The sequence below is a fragment of the Jaculus jaculus genome, chromosome 19, assembly GCF_020740685.1.
Source record: "Jaculus jaculus isolate mJacJac1 chromosome 19, mJacJac1.mat.Y.cur, whole genome shotgun sequence".
In the NCBI taxonomy this organism is placed as follows: domain Eukaryota; kingdom Metazoa; phylum Chordata; class Mammalia; order Rodentia; family Dipodidae; genus Jaculus; species Jaculus jaculus.
This window is the reverse complement of record NC_059120.1, coordinates 49,233,197-49,248,501: the sequence shown is the minus strand read 5'-3', so window position 1 is coordinate 49,248,501 and position 15,305 is coordinate 49,233,197. Positions and strand designations below refer to the sequence as shown.

The following is a 15,305-nucleotide window of genomic DNA, read 5'->3' as shown; positions in this document are numbered from 1 at the left end:
CATGACCCAACATGTGACTCTGACATTCTTTCCGCCCCCTCTTCCGCAAAATTTCCCTGAGCCATGTTGGGTTCATTTTTGGTCTGCTTCAGTGCTGAGGTGTTGGGGGCCTCTGAGGCTCTGGCTCTCTGATTTGGTAGGAGTTAATTTTTCTCTGTGTTGATCTCCTTCCCCTTTGTGCTGGTCATGCGTATCTTTTAAAATATTTTTATTTATTTACTTGAAAGAGAGAGAGAGAGAGAGAGAAAGAGAGAGACAGAGACATTTAGAGAAAGAAGGAATAGATGCTCCAGGGTTTCTAACCACTACAAGTGAACTCCAAACTCCAGACACATGTACAATTTTGTGCCTCTGGCTTAAGTGGGTTCTGTGAAATTGAACTTGGGTCTTTAGGCTTTCCAGGCCCACGCTTTAATGACTAAGCCATCTCTACAGTCCCATGTGCAGCTTTTTAACTTATTTATTACTCGGGTGTAATTCTGAGCTGAAGCATAAGCAGCCATTTTTCCTAGTGTTGAACTGTTCAATCAGAAATTGTTTTGGAGTACTAAAATGTGCAAAATTATAATTTTTAAAAAATCATAATGGCTGTAGTTTTGGAAAGAGCATGAAGGGGCAGGGGCAAAGGAAAAGATGGTAACAACATATGACACATCCATACAAAATATGCTGTTAATAATAATTGTTATTATCATTATTTTAAAAAGGGAAAAATCAATGGAGTAAAAAATTTTCGTAGTTGATGAAGACTCTTTTGCTTAAAATGATGACATAAACTTAAGGGTACTGCACCTCAAGGATCTCATTAGCATATTTGAATTGATAGTCCAGAAAAATTGTCATTTTTAATTTTTGAAAACAAAACTTCTTCAAACTAAGAAAAAATGTACTTATATGACAAAGGGGTAAAGAACTGTGTTTGTGTTTATAAAGCCTGGAGACATATTTAAAGTATTTTTATTCACTTATATGAGAAAGGGAGGGGGAGAGAAAGAGAAAGAGAAGAAAGGAAGGAAAGAAGGAAGGGAGGTAGGGAGGGAGGAGAAAGTTAGTAAATAAATATGGGCCCACCCAGATCATTTGCCATGACAAACACTCTACAAGCACAAGCATCACTGTGTGTATCTGGCATTAGGTGCACACGGGGGCATAGAACCCTGCTTGGCTTTAATCACTGTGCCATATCCCCAGCCTGGCCTGGAGAATTTTGACACAACAGAAGTATAACACAGGCATAAAACTGTAATTAGAAGGAAAAGGTTTCTATACATCAAAAAGATTTATTTTTTCTGAGAAAAAAAATGTATCGTGGCATGGTAAAAATGGTTATTAAAGGATCTGTTTATTTATTTTCTTATGTTATTTTTTTCTTATTCCTTATGAATACATATTTTTCAAATGATAAATATACTTTTCTTCTTATGAAAAGCTAGGATGAAAGCAGATATATATGTATATATATATATATATGTTACATATATATATATATACATATATATATATATTTTTTTTTTTTTCCTAGAAGAAGTTATTTCCTCTGGAAAACAAAAAGGCTCTTTACTTTCAAATGCCTGCTTTGGATACTTAGCCACCACTGTAGCAGCAAGGGGTAGCGATGGAGCCTAATGGTAGGTAGGTGTGTAGGCTCAACCCTCACAAGCCCATGAATACCAGATATAAACACAAAGATGTGACCCTTTCTCTCAACCACCTGATATCCCTTTCTCCTTCTTCCTTCCTCCCTCTCTCCCTCCCCTGCTTATCTCATCTTCCTCCTTCTTGCCCTTTGTGTATGCCTTTGCACAGAGGTAAAGAAAGATAAAGCACAGCAAAGTTGTTGGACTTCCCAGACTGGGGAAATGTCAACTAATTTATTTCTGTCCCTAATATTACCGTCCATGATGTTCTTCTGTGACAGGATAACAAAGGTAAGGTTCAAATGCCTACGAAAAAGTTCTGGCCTCAGGCATTTCTCAAGTGCTTGCAAAAACTGGACACAATTAAATTGCTTTCACATTAACATTATAATATTTCCTATGCTAACTATTATAGCATGTCCTAATTTTGAGACATATACTTCCTGTAAAATATCTAAGGTAATGTTTCAACTACTCATGAAGCACACAATATTACTCTATTCTTTCTTCCTCTCATGGCACAAATATTTATATATTGATTGTGTCTAGACATGTGCTATGCCTGAAGAATACAAATACAAAGCATAATTGGTATGATACAGAGTTTGCAACATTTCCCTGCAAAGACAGAGATGGAGGTTTAAATACAGTATATTGCCAAGTACATGAAGTCAAGGTATAGCATAGGAACTTTGACAGAGCTTGAATGTAGGCAATACTTTGCTAAAATTTTGAATGTGATCTGAATCTTAGAGTACAGGTAGATGAAGAAGAGAAGCTTCTAGATAATAAACATTTCATCTTCTGTCCATTGATCTGCAAGCAAAAAGCATGGGGTGAAAGTGACATGGCATCTATCATAGATGCTCGTGAGGCAGGTGATCAGCTAGGTGTCTGGGCACACTGAGAGGTGTGGGGAAGCACACAATGAATATATGCAGCCACGCATCAGAATCCAGACAGGAAGACAGACAGTGGAGAAATATAAAGACCTGTGAAGGGCCCTAACTTTTAAAATATTATCAAGGGCTGCAGAGATGGCCTAGTCATTAAGGTGATTGCCTGTGAAGCCTAATGACCCAGGTTCAATTCCCCTGTACCCATGTAAGCCAGAGGTACAAGGTGGCACAGGCATCTGGAGTTCAATTCAGTGACTAGAGGCTCTGGAGCACCCATCCTCTCTCCCTCTCCATCTGTGCCCCTCTCAAATAAATAAATAGAATATAAAGTTTTATCAAAATAAGGTTGGCAAACAGTATGAAATTGAATATTTTGGCAAACATGTTATAACAGTGTTTTCATTTTTGTATTAAAATTGTAAGATTTTATAAATCAAGTTTTAAGGGACTGTTTAGTGTATTTAAAAATAAAATTAAATGTATTCAATACAGGATTCTTTCAGAATATTTAATATGCTTTTTTAACTATGCATTACCGAGAACATGTATAGGCTGCAGAGGTTTACAATTTAAATGCTGAACTAGCTCACATAATGACCTCGGTTGCTGTAGTTTTCTGCCGAACAGAAACCTTAACTGAAGGTATAATCTGTCTTATTATCATGTATATTCAGTTTATACATTTATATAACATAGGAACTTTCCAAGGGTATTTATAAAAGTAAATGGCTCAATTTTTAACTTGAATTTATAGGGTATTAATAAAATATTACTTCATATGCACTACAGATGTTTGCAATTATATATAGTCATATTTACATATAGTATACAGATATATATGTATGCATGTCTATATAATTGAAATTCAAGGCATGTATCCATACATACTAACATACATATTATATCATACATACTATATATATAATATGTATATGTGTGCTAAATTCCATGTACCTTTGTAATTAATAAAAACATAGGTTTCAATGTTGTTTCTATAGGGTTTTCTTTGGCACTATGGGTTATATACTAAAATTCCATATAATGCGTGTGTTTTCAGGTTAGTAATATAATTTTAGTAAGTTCCATAATTTTTAAGTTAAAGAGAAAGAATCTAACTATCCAAGGATTCAAAAGAAGGCTCAGTGCTTAAAGCACTTGCTGGCAAAGCCCAGTGGCCTGGGTTCAATTCCCTGGTACCCACATAAATCCAGATACATAAAGTGGCACATATGTCTAGAGTTCATTTGCAGTGGCAGGAGGATCTGATTGACTCTTTCTCTCTGTCTCTCTCACAAATAAATAAATAAAAATATTCTGTACTAAAATTCCATGATCAAAAAATGAAAAAAAAAATAAAATTGCATGGCTAGCTAACAGAAGCTACACAATTTCTCACATCTTATGAAAATATAAAATTTTCTCAAGTATTACAAACTCATGACCTACGGTACATGTGCAACAAACAATAATGTAATTGTTCTACTCATCTGTGGCGGTTTGATTCAGGTGTCCCCCGTAATCTTAGGTGATCTGAAAGCTAGGTTCCCAGCTGATGGAGATCTGGGAATGAACACCTCCTGGAGGCAGTGTATTGTTGGGGGAGGGCGTAGGGTGTTAAAGCCAGTGTCCCCTTGCCAGTGTTTGGCACACTCTCCTGTTGCTATTTTCCACCTTATGTTGGCCAGGGGGTGATGTCCACCCTCTACTCATGCCATTGTTTTCCCCTGCCCTCATGGAGCTTCCCCTTGAGGCTGTAAGCCAAAAAAATCAACCCTTTTGTTTTCCCCAAAAGCTGCTCTTGGTTGGGTGATTTCTGCCAGCAATGTGAATCTGACTGCAACATCATCCTAACCCCCGACATGCTATTTTTGTTTCTGCTGCTTGTTCACAATGTAGGAAAACAAAAGTTAAGAAAAATGTTAATTTCCACAAAATACATAGAGAATATCCTTAGACTATATGTTCTAGGTGGACTGAAGATAAACAATTTGTAAGGTGTTTTTTTTTTTTTTTTTCCCAGCAGTGAACCTTTTCATAAGTCTGTAGGTCAAATATTACAGCTACAACGTAAGAAAGAGTTCTGGCTATTTTCAGAAAGGTGATGGTAAACTGACTACTCAGACACTGATCCTGCCTGCCTGAACCCAACGTTCCAGAGACAGATGTTTCAGTTGTTTCATTTACAGAATCCATTCTTTTCCATACTAGATGCTTCAAGTTGAGCTGGGATATGTACAAAGTGATCCCATGTATGTATAGTATATGAACAGAGTGATGTAGTAGTATCATAATTGCCTAGTAATTTTGGGTCCCACATTCTTCCTTTGCACTACACAATACATCACGTACACTCTCTTACACACACACACACACAGAAATAGTATAATTTGGAAGAAAATGATCTAACAAGAGGATATGTTACCTGACATAAGACAGGCCTCAATGAAAAATGTGATGGTCTCTCTTATACATGGAAGCTAAGAGTTAATAATTTTAAGCCCATCGGAATGTAGCATTCTCATTACTATAGGCTCAGAAGAGAGAGATAAAAAGTGATTGGAATAAAAGATACCAAAACATAGTTACAAGGAAGAAAAAAAACCCTATAGTATTCTATAGCATAGTGTATTGGCCATACTTCACAATAATATTACATATTTTCTGAAGATCTAGAAGATAGAAGTCCCAAAGCTCCAAATGTAAAGCCATAACAAAGTTAGAGAAAGATAATCCCATGAAACAGAAATACTTTTCTCCTCTTTAGTGTGATAATGCAATGGTTAAAGTTGATTCTATCTAAGGAAGTGTTTTGACATTTCGTAGAAAGTGGTCTATGATATTATTAGCTTCTTAGAATATAGTAATGACAGCTAGCTTACATAATACCAATTTCAGTGTGTGGTGGATAAGTCTACTAAGGAAGTAAAGAAACTTACTCTCTTCCCTGGAGGGCCAGGTGGGCCAGCTTCTCCTGATGGACCAGGAGGACCCTATAAACAAATACATAGAGAAATATGAAACCACACAATTTGAAATTTTTATATTATTTTATAGTATGCATGATTCTTCACAATCTGAGGTGAAGCTACTCTTCTTTCTACACACAAAGTGTTCATTAAAATGTTCTTAAAAATCTCCTTGCCAGTAGATACCAGAACTTTCCCTACATATCTATTGATAGAGCTGGTCAATTCAGATAGGAAAGTCCCTTGTGGCTCCCATAAAGTGATTTAGATTCCCTTTAAATAAAATTGAGTCTCTTAAAAAAGTAATATTTATACCCAGCAAGCACTTGCTGATATGTTTATTTAATAGAATTATACAGCTATAATTATGATTAATAAATCAATTAATTCTAAGTATCTTTCCATACACTTGCAAATGTTGTGCTGATGAGCACAAAAACATTCTGAGATAGGGACCAGAAGTCTTCCCTACACAGAAAGAGCCGATACCCAGCTGCAAACACCCCACCGAGGTAGCTCTGGAGACAAAACAATGTCAGGACGGCAGCTGTCTTTACATTCTACTCAGAGTAACGCCTGCCAAAATCCATGTCTGTGTCATTCAAAAAGCAGCATTCAAGGTCTGTCTTCCAAGTTCCCTTAAGTTCATAACTGAAATAACTAAAGGTACCTTTTTTCCTTTTAAATTTGTTCAAGTTTTAAAGGATTGAGATCTTTAACCGGATGGAGAGATAACTGAATCTTACAATCATTTCAGGCTTGCCAGTATGTCTGACAGTTTTACTTGTGAACACTTTACTATGAACACTCCTTCATGCTCTTCAAAGCAGAAACCCTCCATTCAAGACTGACTGTGAACTGGAATGTACAACCTCTGACAGTTATTTTAGAAACTGCATATGCTTTACCTGTGAAAGAAAGGCTGATCTCTGATTACTTTCCTTTCAAAATACCTGTGTCTACATCAGACAAGGAAAACATAGACACCAGGAAACTGCTTGCTCACCGGCTGACCAGGATCGCCATCTTCACCCTTGTCACCACCAACACCGTCTTGACCCTGAAACACAAAAAGGACCCAGATACCTTTACTTCATTTTATTTATTTTACTTCACTTTCTCAAGGAACAAAGTTTGGATATGTTATTTCAGTATATTCCTGAGTCAAATTACTATCAAATAGGCAACATTATCCTCAATCATTTTTAATGTTTTTCTTATTTGCACGCAGAGAGAGGGAGGGAGGGAGGGAGGGAGGAAAAGAAAGAGGAAAAGAGAGAAAGAGAGAGAGAGAGAATACGAATGGGCATACCAGGGGCTCTAGCCACTGTAAACAAATTCCAGATGTATGTGTCACTTTGTGCATATGACTTTATGTGGGTATTGGGGAATCAAACCTAGGCAGACAGGATGTACACAAAAGCGCCTTTAGCTGTTGAGGCATCTCTCCAGTCCTCCATTTTTTTTTAGAATTGTGGGCACCTTGCTCTCCCCAGAAAGAATTGCAAAAGTGTCATTGTATCTGACAGAAAATACAATATGCTCTTTCTATAAAGAAAGGAAGAATAAGCCATGGGCTCAAATCTATGCTTCCTTCAACCGTGAAGAGGGAACACTGAGATAGGATCAAAGGAGATTAAGAAAACAGAAAAAAAATCTTGAATTCTTAATAACAATAATGCTGCTAAGCAAATAGATTTACAAGCCATAAAGTCTGTAAAAACTGTCCAAATGAAGAGTTTAATCATGTAATGTAGACATAACAGTCTCTAATTAGATGGACTTTATCAGAGCTGTAATAACTGCTTTGTTGGAATTGGAATTTCTTGTTTTAGATTTCAACTGAAAATAATTTTCTTCTATTATTCTTTCTTTGTTATTCATTGTCATTATATTATGGATCGCTATTTTTTCCTTATTCATTTTTTGTTATAATTTCATTACTAGGGACACTGGGAACCTTTGTACCATAGTCATTCTTTTGCTTATCCAGAATACTCACAGCAGGGCCTGGTTCCCCAGGAGGACCAGGATCTCCAGGAAAGCCGACAGGACCCTAGGGTGATGTTGTTAAAGGGGGAAAAAAAATCAAGTTAAAATAAAGTTGTATTAAGTTAACATATTTTGAGGTTAAATCTGGTGACAGAAACTCTATAGATTGAAACTATAAACACACAATAAATGATGCATATGAATGAAAAATGAAAAAAATCACTGTACTGAAGTATCAGATTTTGAGTTTGTCCATGAAAAGCTCTGAAGTAAGTGTAACATAAATGCCATTTTCAAAAACACCAAACTCACCGGGTTACCCTTAGGACCATCATCACCTGGTGGTCCCTTAGCCCCCGGTGGTCCAGCAGCACCTGGGGGACCAGCTTCTCCTTTTTCTCCTCTTTCTCCTTTGGGACCCTACATAAGAAAGCATGATTTTACCATCTTTTTTTTTTTTATTTTTTATTTATTTATTTGAGAGCGACAGACACAGAGAGAAAGACAGATAGAGGGAGAGAGAGAGAATGGGTGCGCCAGGGCTTCCAGCCTCGGCAAACGAACTCCAGACGCGTGCGCCCCCTTGTGCATCTGGCTAACTTGGGATCTGGGGAACCGAGCCTCGAACCGGGGTCCTTAGGCTTCACAGGCAAGCGCTTAACCGCTAAGCCATCTCTCCAGCCCGATTTTACCATCTTTGAATAAAGGCTTTGATTGCAGCACATTGGTCCAGAAAATTCTTTACTGCGATAGTGTATCTTGTATATTATGAAATTTCTAGCAGCATGTGTAAACTGTAGTCACTAAATTCTAGCAGTCACCATGCTACAAAGGTTCATCATGAAAAACATCTACAAACATGTCCAAATTATTTCTGGGGAAGGTAGCAAATTCACTAATGCTTTAAATGTTTATTTTATGTAGCAAACCATTTTGTTGTTTTACACACAGGGGCACCAAAAGATGGTGAATACAATCAAAGCTTAAAGCTTTAGTCATTTTATTTATGTAAACATGATATCCTTACAAGTCCCATGTGAATGCAAATATGAAGAAGAAAGGCCAAGTTATGGAACCATAAGTACCTGCATTTTGGGTTACTTTAAATAGGTTTGCAAGGAACAGTAAGTAACAGAATTTCAGATAAAAGTGAAGGTAAATGTTTCAAGTACTGTAAATGTAGTTTCTGGACGACTGGGACACAGTAATTGTGATAACACTTACACCAGAGCCCGCTTCTCCGGGAGGACCTGGGTTTCCTGCTTCTCCAGGTTCCCCCTATCAAGAAAATATCAACTGAAGATTAGAGCAGAGAAATGATATTTTCCATTAACAATACTGACTTCGTTAGGGCCAAAGCATTTTAAACTATTCCCTTATTATGTTGCTAAAAAGACGCTAAAAACTTTAATATGGAGCAGGAAGATTTATACTCCTGAGCTCAACATTTGCATTTCTCAAGACGGGAGACAAAACCAGAAAGACTGCTCCGACAATTTTAATAGGCTAATTAATAGTCAGCACGATAGCCCAGGTTACCACCAATCCGCAACAGACACCTTAACATTTCTCACATTCATGTATTTGCATGGTATCAACTTTCAGAGCATAATCAAGATTACTGATTAAAAAACTAAATTTGTTCTTGACTAAAATATAAATCTATTAAAAAAAACCTATAATGGACAAGGGTATAAGGGAGAGGGTTATTTTACTAGGTAAAGTGTTTGCCTTCCAAGTGGGAGCATTAAAGTTGGATTCCTAGAACGCGTGTGAAAGGCCATGTAGTGGCAGACCTCTCTAATGTCAACACTAAGGGTGTTGCTTGTGGTTTCTGGCCAACCAGTCCAACCTGACAGGTGTACTCATGCCTCAAAGGAGGTGGACAGCATTTCTGATAATGACCCCTGAGGTTGCCCTCAGCCTTCCCATGCATACACACGTGCACCCAAACATACACGTCCACAGGCACCCACATATGAAAGAATATGTGGACACACATGCATTAAGAAAATGGGCAAATCAATTTGATATCATATTGTTTATCTTGTAAACTGTTTTCAGTAGAGTTTGGAGCACATGAGAACATTACAGAGGACAGAATGAGCATGATCAGAGTGGTCACGTGTGTGTTGTGAATTAGAACTGTTTAAATATGATGGGCTGCTTTTTTTTTTTTTATCAGCAGACCAATAAAGAAATAAAGTAAAGTAATTCACAGGACTTAGCTATTACAATCTGCTGCTAAGGCCTCTGCTTTTGAAACATGTAAACTTATAACAACTTATTCAGTGATTGTATAACTGAAAAAAAAAAAAAACAGAGAATGCCAATGTGCCATGTTTCTTTTGAACGTGCATAGCAGTAGCAACTCAGAAATCAGCAATCATAGAAATTGTGAAGATGATGTTGCTCCTCTGAGTTTTTGTTTAAAACAGTAATATTTTCAATATTTCTAGCACAAACTCACTGCTGCTAAGTTGGCTTGGAATTCATCATATTAAATATGCACATCATTCCAGGGAAAGAGACTATTTGTACACATAATTTAGCTGGTCTTTAAAAATATCCCCATATTTAAACTTCTTAAATTATCTGTCATATGGTGAATGGCATCAAGTACTTTCCAAGGATTTATTAGTATGATTGTGTGGGAGTTGTCTCCTCTCTCAAGATAAATTATATCCAACATTATGGATAGATTTTAAAAGAAAATATTGCATTTGCATTATTTATGAGGAAAGGACTCCTTCAGCTCTCTCAGTATAATAGAATGGTATGTAAGTTATGTTTTTATGAGCTGTTATTCACATATTTGAAATGAAACAAGTAGTCTGTCATTCAAATGAACTGTAAAATGTCCTTACTGAATATTTTATATATGGAATGCATGCAATATTTAGGTGGAAACACAGGGAATTTGGTGACTATGTACAACGTGTTTTCTTGGGTGCCATATTAACCCCTGGCATTATGGTGGGAAGTTGAAACTAGAGAGAAAGGAGATGTATGTTATTGTTTTATACTCATCCTCAATGTGATGTGTTCTTCCCTTTTTGTCATTGTTCAATATACATTTACAATTACTGATATTTTGAAAATATTTTCCTAATTTAGAAAACTGGGGAAACTCTAGGTGGAGAAGAGATAGGTTGCCTCAGTTGTCAAAATTTAAGGATGAAGTTGTTTATGAACAATTTATTAGTATCTACTTCCCCCAAATGTTACAAATTATCTTTATGTATATTGGAAGCAAACATATGAATCACAACTAGTGAAGATAAAGTCAGCATTTTCCTTATAAGTGTGTCTATTCAAATCTTTTGAGAGTAGATGTGACAAATTTAGAAAATAAAGCAAAGCATCAAGAATGGAGTGCATTAAACAAGTTAAGCCCATTTTCACAGCACTAGCAAATCACATAATGCTTACTCAAAGAAATGATAAGTATATCATTTATATGACTGAACACTGGTATATTAAGAAGATAGTGAATGCAGAGTTTTCACATTTCATGGAAATATCTGACTTTAAGGTTGTTTAGGTAAAAATTCCTACAGTAGGAAGAAAAAAATGCTCTCATGCCCAAAGTCACAAACATAAAGTAAGGAAACATTCTGATTATTATTTCAAGAAGAACTTTGAGGTATAGAAGCCAAGAACAAATATGTACCACATAGAGAACAGGTTAATGCATTTCTATAAGGGGCAGCATTATTAAAGGATATATTAGTTACTGCTAGTGACTAAGAAAAAATTTCCAACTAGAAATGGGGATTCAGTCAGCCAGAATCAAACGTGATTTCAGAAATCTATAATTCACAACAAATTATATTACCCTAGATATTTAAAAATAAGTGTTTTGCTATATTACTGTTCTCCCTGTCACACAGAAAATATGACAAAAAGCGAGGTAAAAAAGAAATCTGTGTTTTCTCATGTAATAGATCTTAAATTAGGTGTATTTTAAACTGTTGAATGTTTGCCCAGGGTATAGCTCCTTAGAATGTGTGAAGTCTTGAATCAAATTGTTAGTACAAAAACAATAAATAAGTATATATATATATGGAGAACAAGCAGATAGATAGCTAAGTCAAGTTACCAATCTGACTGAATTATTCTCTCTTAGTACTAGGGATTCAAGAAACACTACTATGCAGTCTGGGAAGTACACAAATGTAGTGTGCATGTGTCCCAAACGCCATACATCTGATATGGGGTCTTACAATTCAGCGATTTGTGGAAGACAAAGACCCAAAGAAGAAAATATAGTACTTAAATATTTTTCCTCTGCACTCCACACCACTAGGAAGCAAATACAATGAACTGAAATGTCTGGCACACCTAGAGCAGTTCTCAAACCTAGAAGGATAAACGGCCGAAGTGTAGGTTGAGATGATCTGCACCTCAGAGGCTAGCGCTGTTTCATGCTATTGTTAGGACAACTGAACTCAGTGAAATTGCTCTTCCAACCACTGGAGCCAGTTCAACACACAGCTCCTATTTTAATATTACAGAAAAATAAATTTAAAAATATAAAAACATTGACCAAAGCTGGGCAGGTGCTTCTTTTTGTAATGTAAAACTCTGTTAGGTAGGCACTCACAGAAATGTCATATAAATATACGAATAAATGATGAACCAAAGTAAATTCCAAAATAGCACATTCTCATCAAATTAAATTTCCTTTCTGATGGTTATCTCATCTATTGCGCCAAAAAAAAAAAAAAAAAAAGAACAAGAACAAAATCACTTGTTTGTCCCCGTGTGTGAGTGTGGCATGCACGCATGTCTGTGTTCATATGCATGTGGGTGGTCAGGACTGTGTCAGAGGTCAGCACTGCTTTTGTTTCGTTTCGTTTAGTTTGTTTTCCAATAGCTTTCCACCTTATTTTTTTTCATAATTTTTTAAAAATATTTTGTCCCAGAGATGCCCCTGTCTTCACTTCCCAGAACTGGGATTATTGTCATACATGTTTTTCATTTTTTTTTTTTTTACATGGGTACTGGGGAGCTAAATTCAGGTCATAACGCTTGCATGGCAGGCATGTGACCCACTGGGCCATCTCCGAAGACCCATTCACACTTTTATGTGGTTGTGATAACTCTGTACTACTGATATTCTTTAACAAACATCATAGTTAGGGGGAAAGTGTACATAGTTTTCATTGTAAGATACTTCAATATTTGAACTTTAATTCTTCATTTCTTCCAAAACAGTAAATAATTTGTTTTTGAATCAAGTAATTATCAATGATGCCTCCCTTGAAAATTCTGTATAGATATGAAGACATGAATAGCAATGCATAAATAAGAAACCCAAGAATCATGTTGATGTTTTCATAAGAGAAAGAGCAGACTTCTGTAATGACATCATGTTTACCAGGAAAGGAATTATTGTAAGCACAGATGACTCCGCACATGTCAAATACTTACCTCAAAGACTACAAGAGAGACCAGCCATAGCTTTAGCAAGCAAAGGTGAAAAAAAGTTAATGACTAATTGTTTCTGATGGGAAAGTCTCATTTCCTGTGGGACTCAGTTATGTCAAACAGTCTCTTCTGTTTTCAGTTCTTAATATTACTAACAAGAGGGAATGCACTCTATTCAGAGTCATTTTGGGGTGAAAAAGAAAAAAGCAACTTGATGATATCACTATGATTCCCTGGCCCCAGCTTTCCCAGTTGACATATGCAGGGGATAATGATTAAAACACCAAGCCGTGCCTACATCCAGGAGTAACTCATGTGCCTCAAGCAGCTCGTAGTTGACCATACAACACATGCTTTCCCGCCATTTTAACTTCCATTTGTATATATTTGAGAAGTGTCTGTGAGACATATTAGCATACATAAAATGCTTTGAGACACAAGTATGTTATGGACATTTAAAAATTACCCAATACTAAAATACCCTTTCATTCTTATATTTCAACCTGTGGGTCACTATGTTTTTACCTTATCTCCAACACCACCAACAGAACCGATAGATCCTGGGGGTCCTTGCGGTCCCTGAAATGTGGAAGAAGAAAAGCAGTTACCCTTAAATTTGTAATGGAATACTGAGCTCATAAGCAAATACCCAGTTTTTTCAAAGAAGTATGAAGGTATGCAAGATGGCATGTACATTGAAGAGAAGACTCAAAACAATGATTTTTGGGTCATCGTATTTACTGATTGTAATTAATTTAATAAATTGCAATGGTTTTAAAATTCACCATTACTTTGGACATAAGCAATGAAATGTTTCAGCCTTTGTCATGGACTTGATACTTTGGGAATCAATTTCTGTCCCTTTGGCCCATGGAATAGGAATAGTTTTAGGGGATGATTTTAGAGCAGATTGAATTACCAATTCCAAATGGCATACACATGTGAAACTAGCTCCTGGTAAGCAGTCAGGCTTTTAATTATTTGAAGTGAATTTAAACCCAAATCTGTCTTAGTCCAACCACTTTCCACTGTCTTTTTCCATTTCTGACCTGCTAAAACTAAAAGCAGGCGCAAACGAGGGAAAAAGCCATGCCAAAAGTATGAGGAAAGCTTACTTCATCATGAAACTATGGATTCAGTAGATCAAACAGGCTTAGAAATTCACTGGCGTAGCAAGATAAATATGACCTTCCCTTTCCAAATCCTTTATGAGACCCTAAGAGGACACTAGACCAACTTTTAGGAATTAGGAATCTCTGCTTTATACAACTGAAAGGTAAGGGGTACACATATGTGCATATTACTATGAAATGTTTTTAGACTAGAAACGCATCAGGTGAAGTGTTCAGGTCTTTGTGTGGATGCCTATATCAAAGGTGCTTAGAGAAGACCTAGACTAATGCATTCCAAGCCAGCAGAAACTCTCTCATATCACTGTCAGAGGTAAAGTTTAGATAGGACAGAATTAGACAACATTGATTAAATAGATGCCATATGCCAGAAATGGTGTAAGTCTGCTGCTCTGAATAATATGACTTATCACATCACCAACAATACAACTGATACTTCTCATTCATCAGTAAATAATTTTTTTGAATGTGAACAGTGCCTTGTGTAATGAAGTGGAGAGAGGAGGAAATCCTTGAGTCCCCCATTCACTTCTAATTTTAAACAATGATATATTTCTGCCATCTCAGGAAACATCTGCCATAAATAATACGACATTGAAAGTACTTCAAAGTAATGAGCAGTTCTTACATCAGCTCCATTAGGGCCTTGAGGGCCTCTTGGGCCAGGAGGACCAGGTGGACCCTAGAAAAGATGAATAGTAAAGTTTATGAGGATAAAACACAGACGAGTTTTTAATATTTTGATTTTGTAAGAAAACAGAAAGAGGTTGTAAGCCTATGAGATCACACGCAGGGAACCCTATATGGGTTATCAACTATTCTTGATGGAGACAATGTTCACTAATTATACCTGGCACAGAGCCATAGGAAAATTATCACATGCCAATGAAGGAAAAAAAGAAAAAAAAAAACAAGGTTGGTTCCCTTTACCTAAAGGACCAAGAAAGCTAATGGCTTTTGTCTGAGACATTTTCACATCACAGTCAGTCACAAATCATAAAAGGATATACAAGTTAAAGGTAACATATAGGAACAGAAATAGTACTTGGCTGGATTTAGGATTTACTAACTCTATAAAGGCACATATTTTTTAATTTGTGTGAGTGATAGATAGTATGAATTCTGATGAACTATTGCTAGAATTGGAAATAAATTTTCAGTCGCATTCTCTAAATGAAGTTTCTCTTTCTTGGTTGTTGGCACTTTTTTAAAAATACTGTGGGTCAAAACCCTCTACTTCAAGGCTGC

At 36.4% G+C, this 15,305-nt stretch overlaps 1 protein-coding gene across 7 annotated transcripts in view; it reads right to left on the bottom strand.

Annotated features, from left to right (window-relative positions):
* Positions 1 to 15,305, bottom strand: part of Col11a1 (collagen type XI alpha 1 chain) — a 183,247-nt gene that overhangs the window by 21,204 nt on the left and 146,738 nt on the right. For all 7 annotated transcript variants that reach the window (XM_045138399.1, XM_004659073.2, XM_004659074.2 and 4 more), the window contains 7 exons: positions 14,686 to 14,739; positions 13,453 to 13,506; positions 8,719 to 8,772; positions 7,807 to 7,914; positions 7,505 to 7,558; positions 6,509 to 6,562; positions 5,473 to 5,526 (listed from right to left, as the gene is read on the bottom strand). In XM_045138399.1, the coding sequence (XP_044994334.1) occupies positions 5,473 to 5,526; positions 6,509 to 6,562; positions 7,505 to 7,558; positions 7,807 to 7,914; positions 8,719 to 8,772; positions 13,453 to 13,506; positions 14,686 to 14,739 (432 nt within the window). The remainder of the gene's footprint in view (positions 1 to 5,472; positions 5,527 to 6,508; positions 6,563 to 7,504; positions 7,559 to 7,806; positions 7,915 to 8,718; positions 8,773 to 13,452; positions 13,507 to 14,685; positions 14,740 to 15,305) is intronic.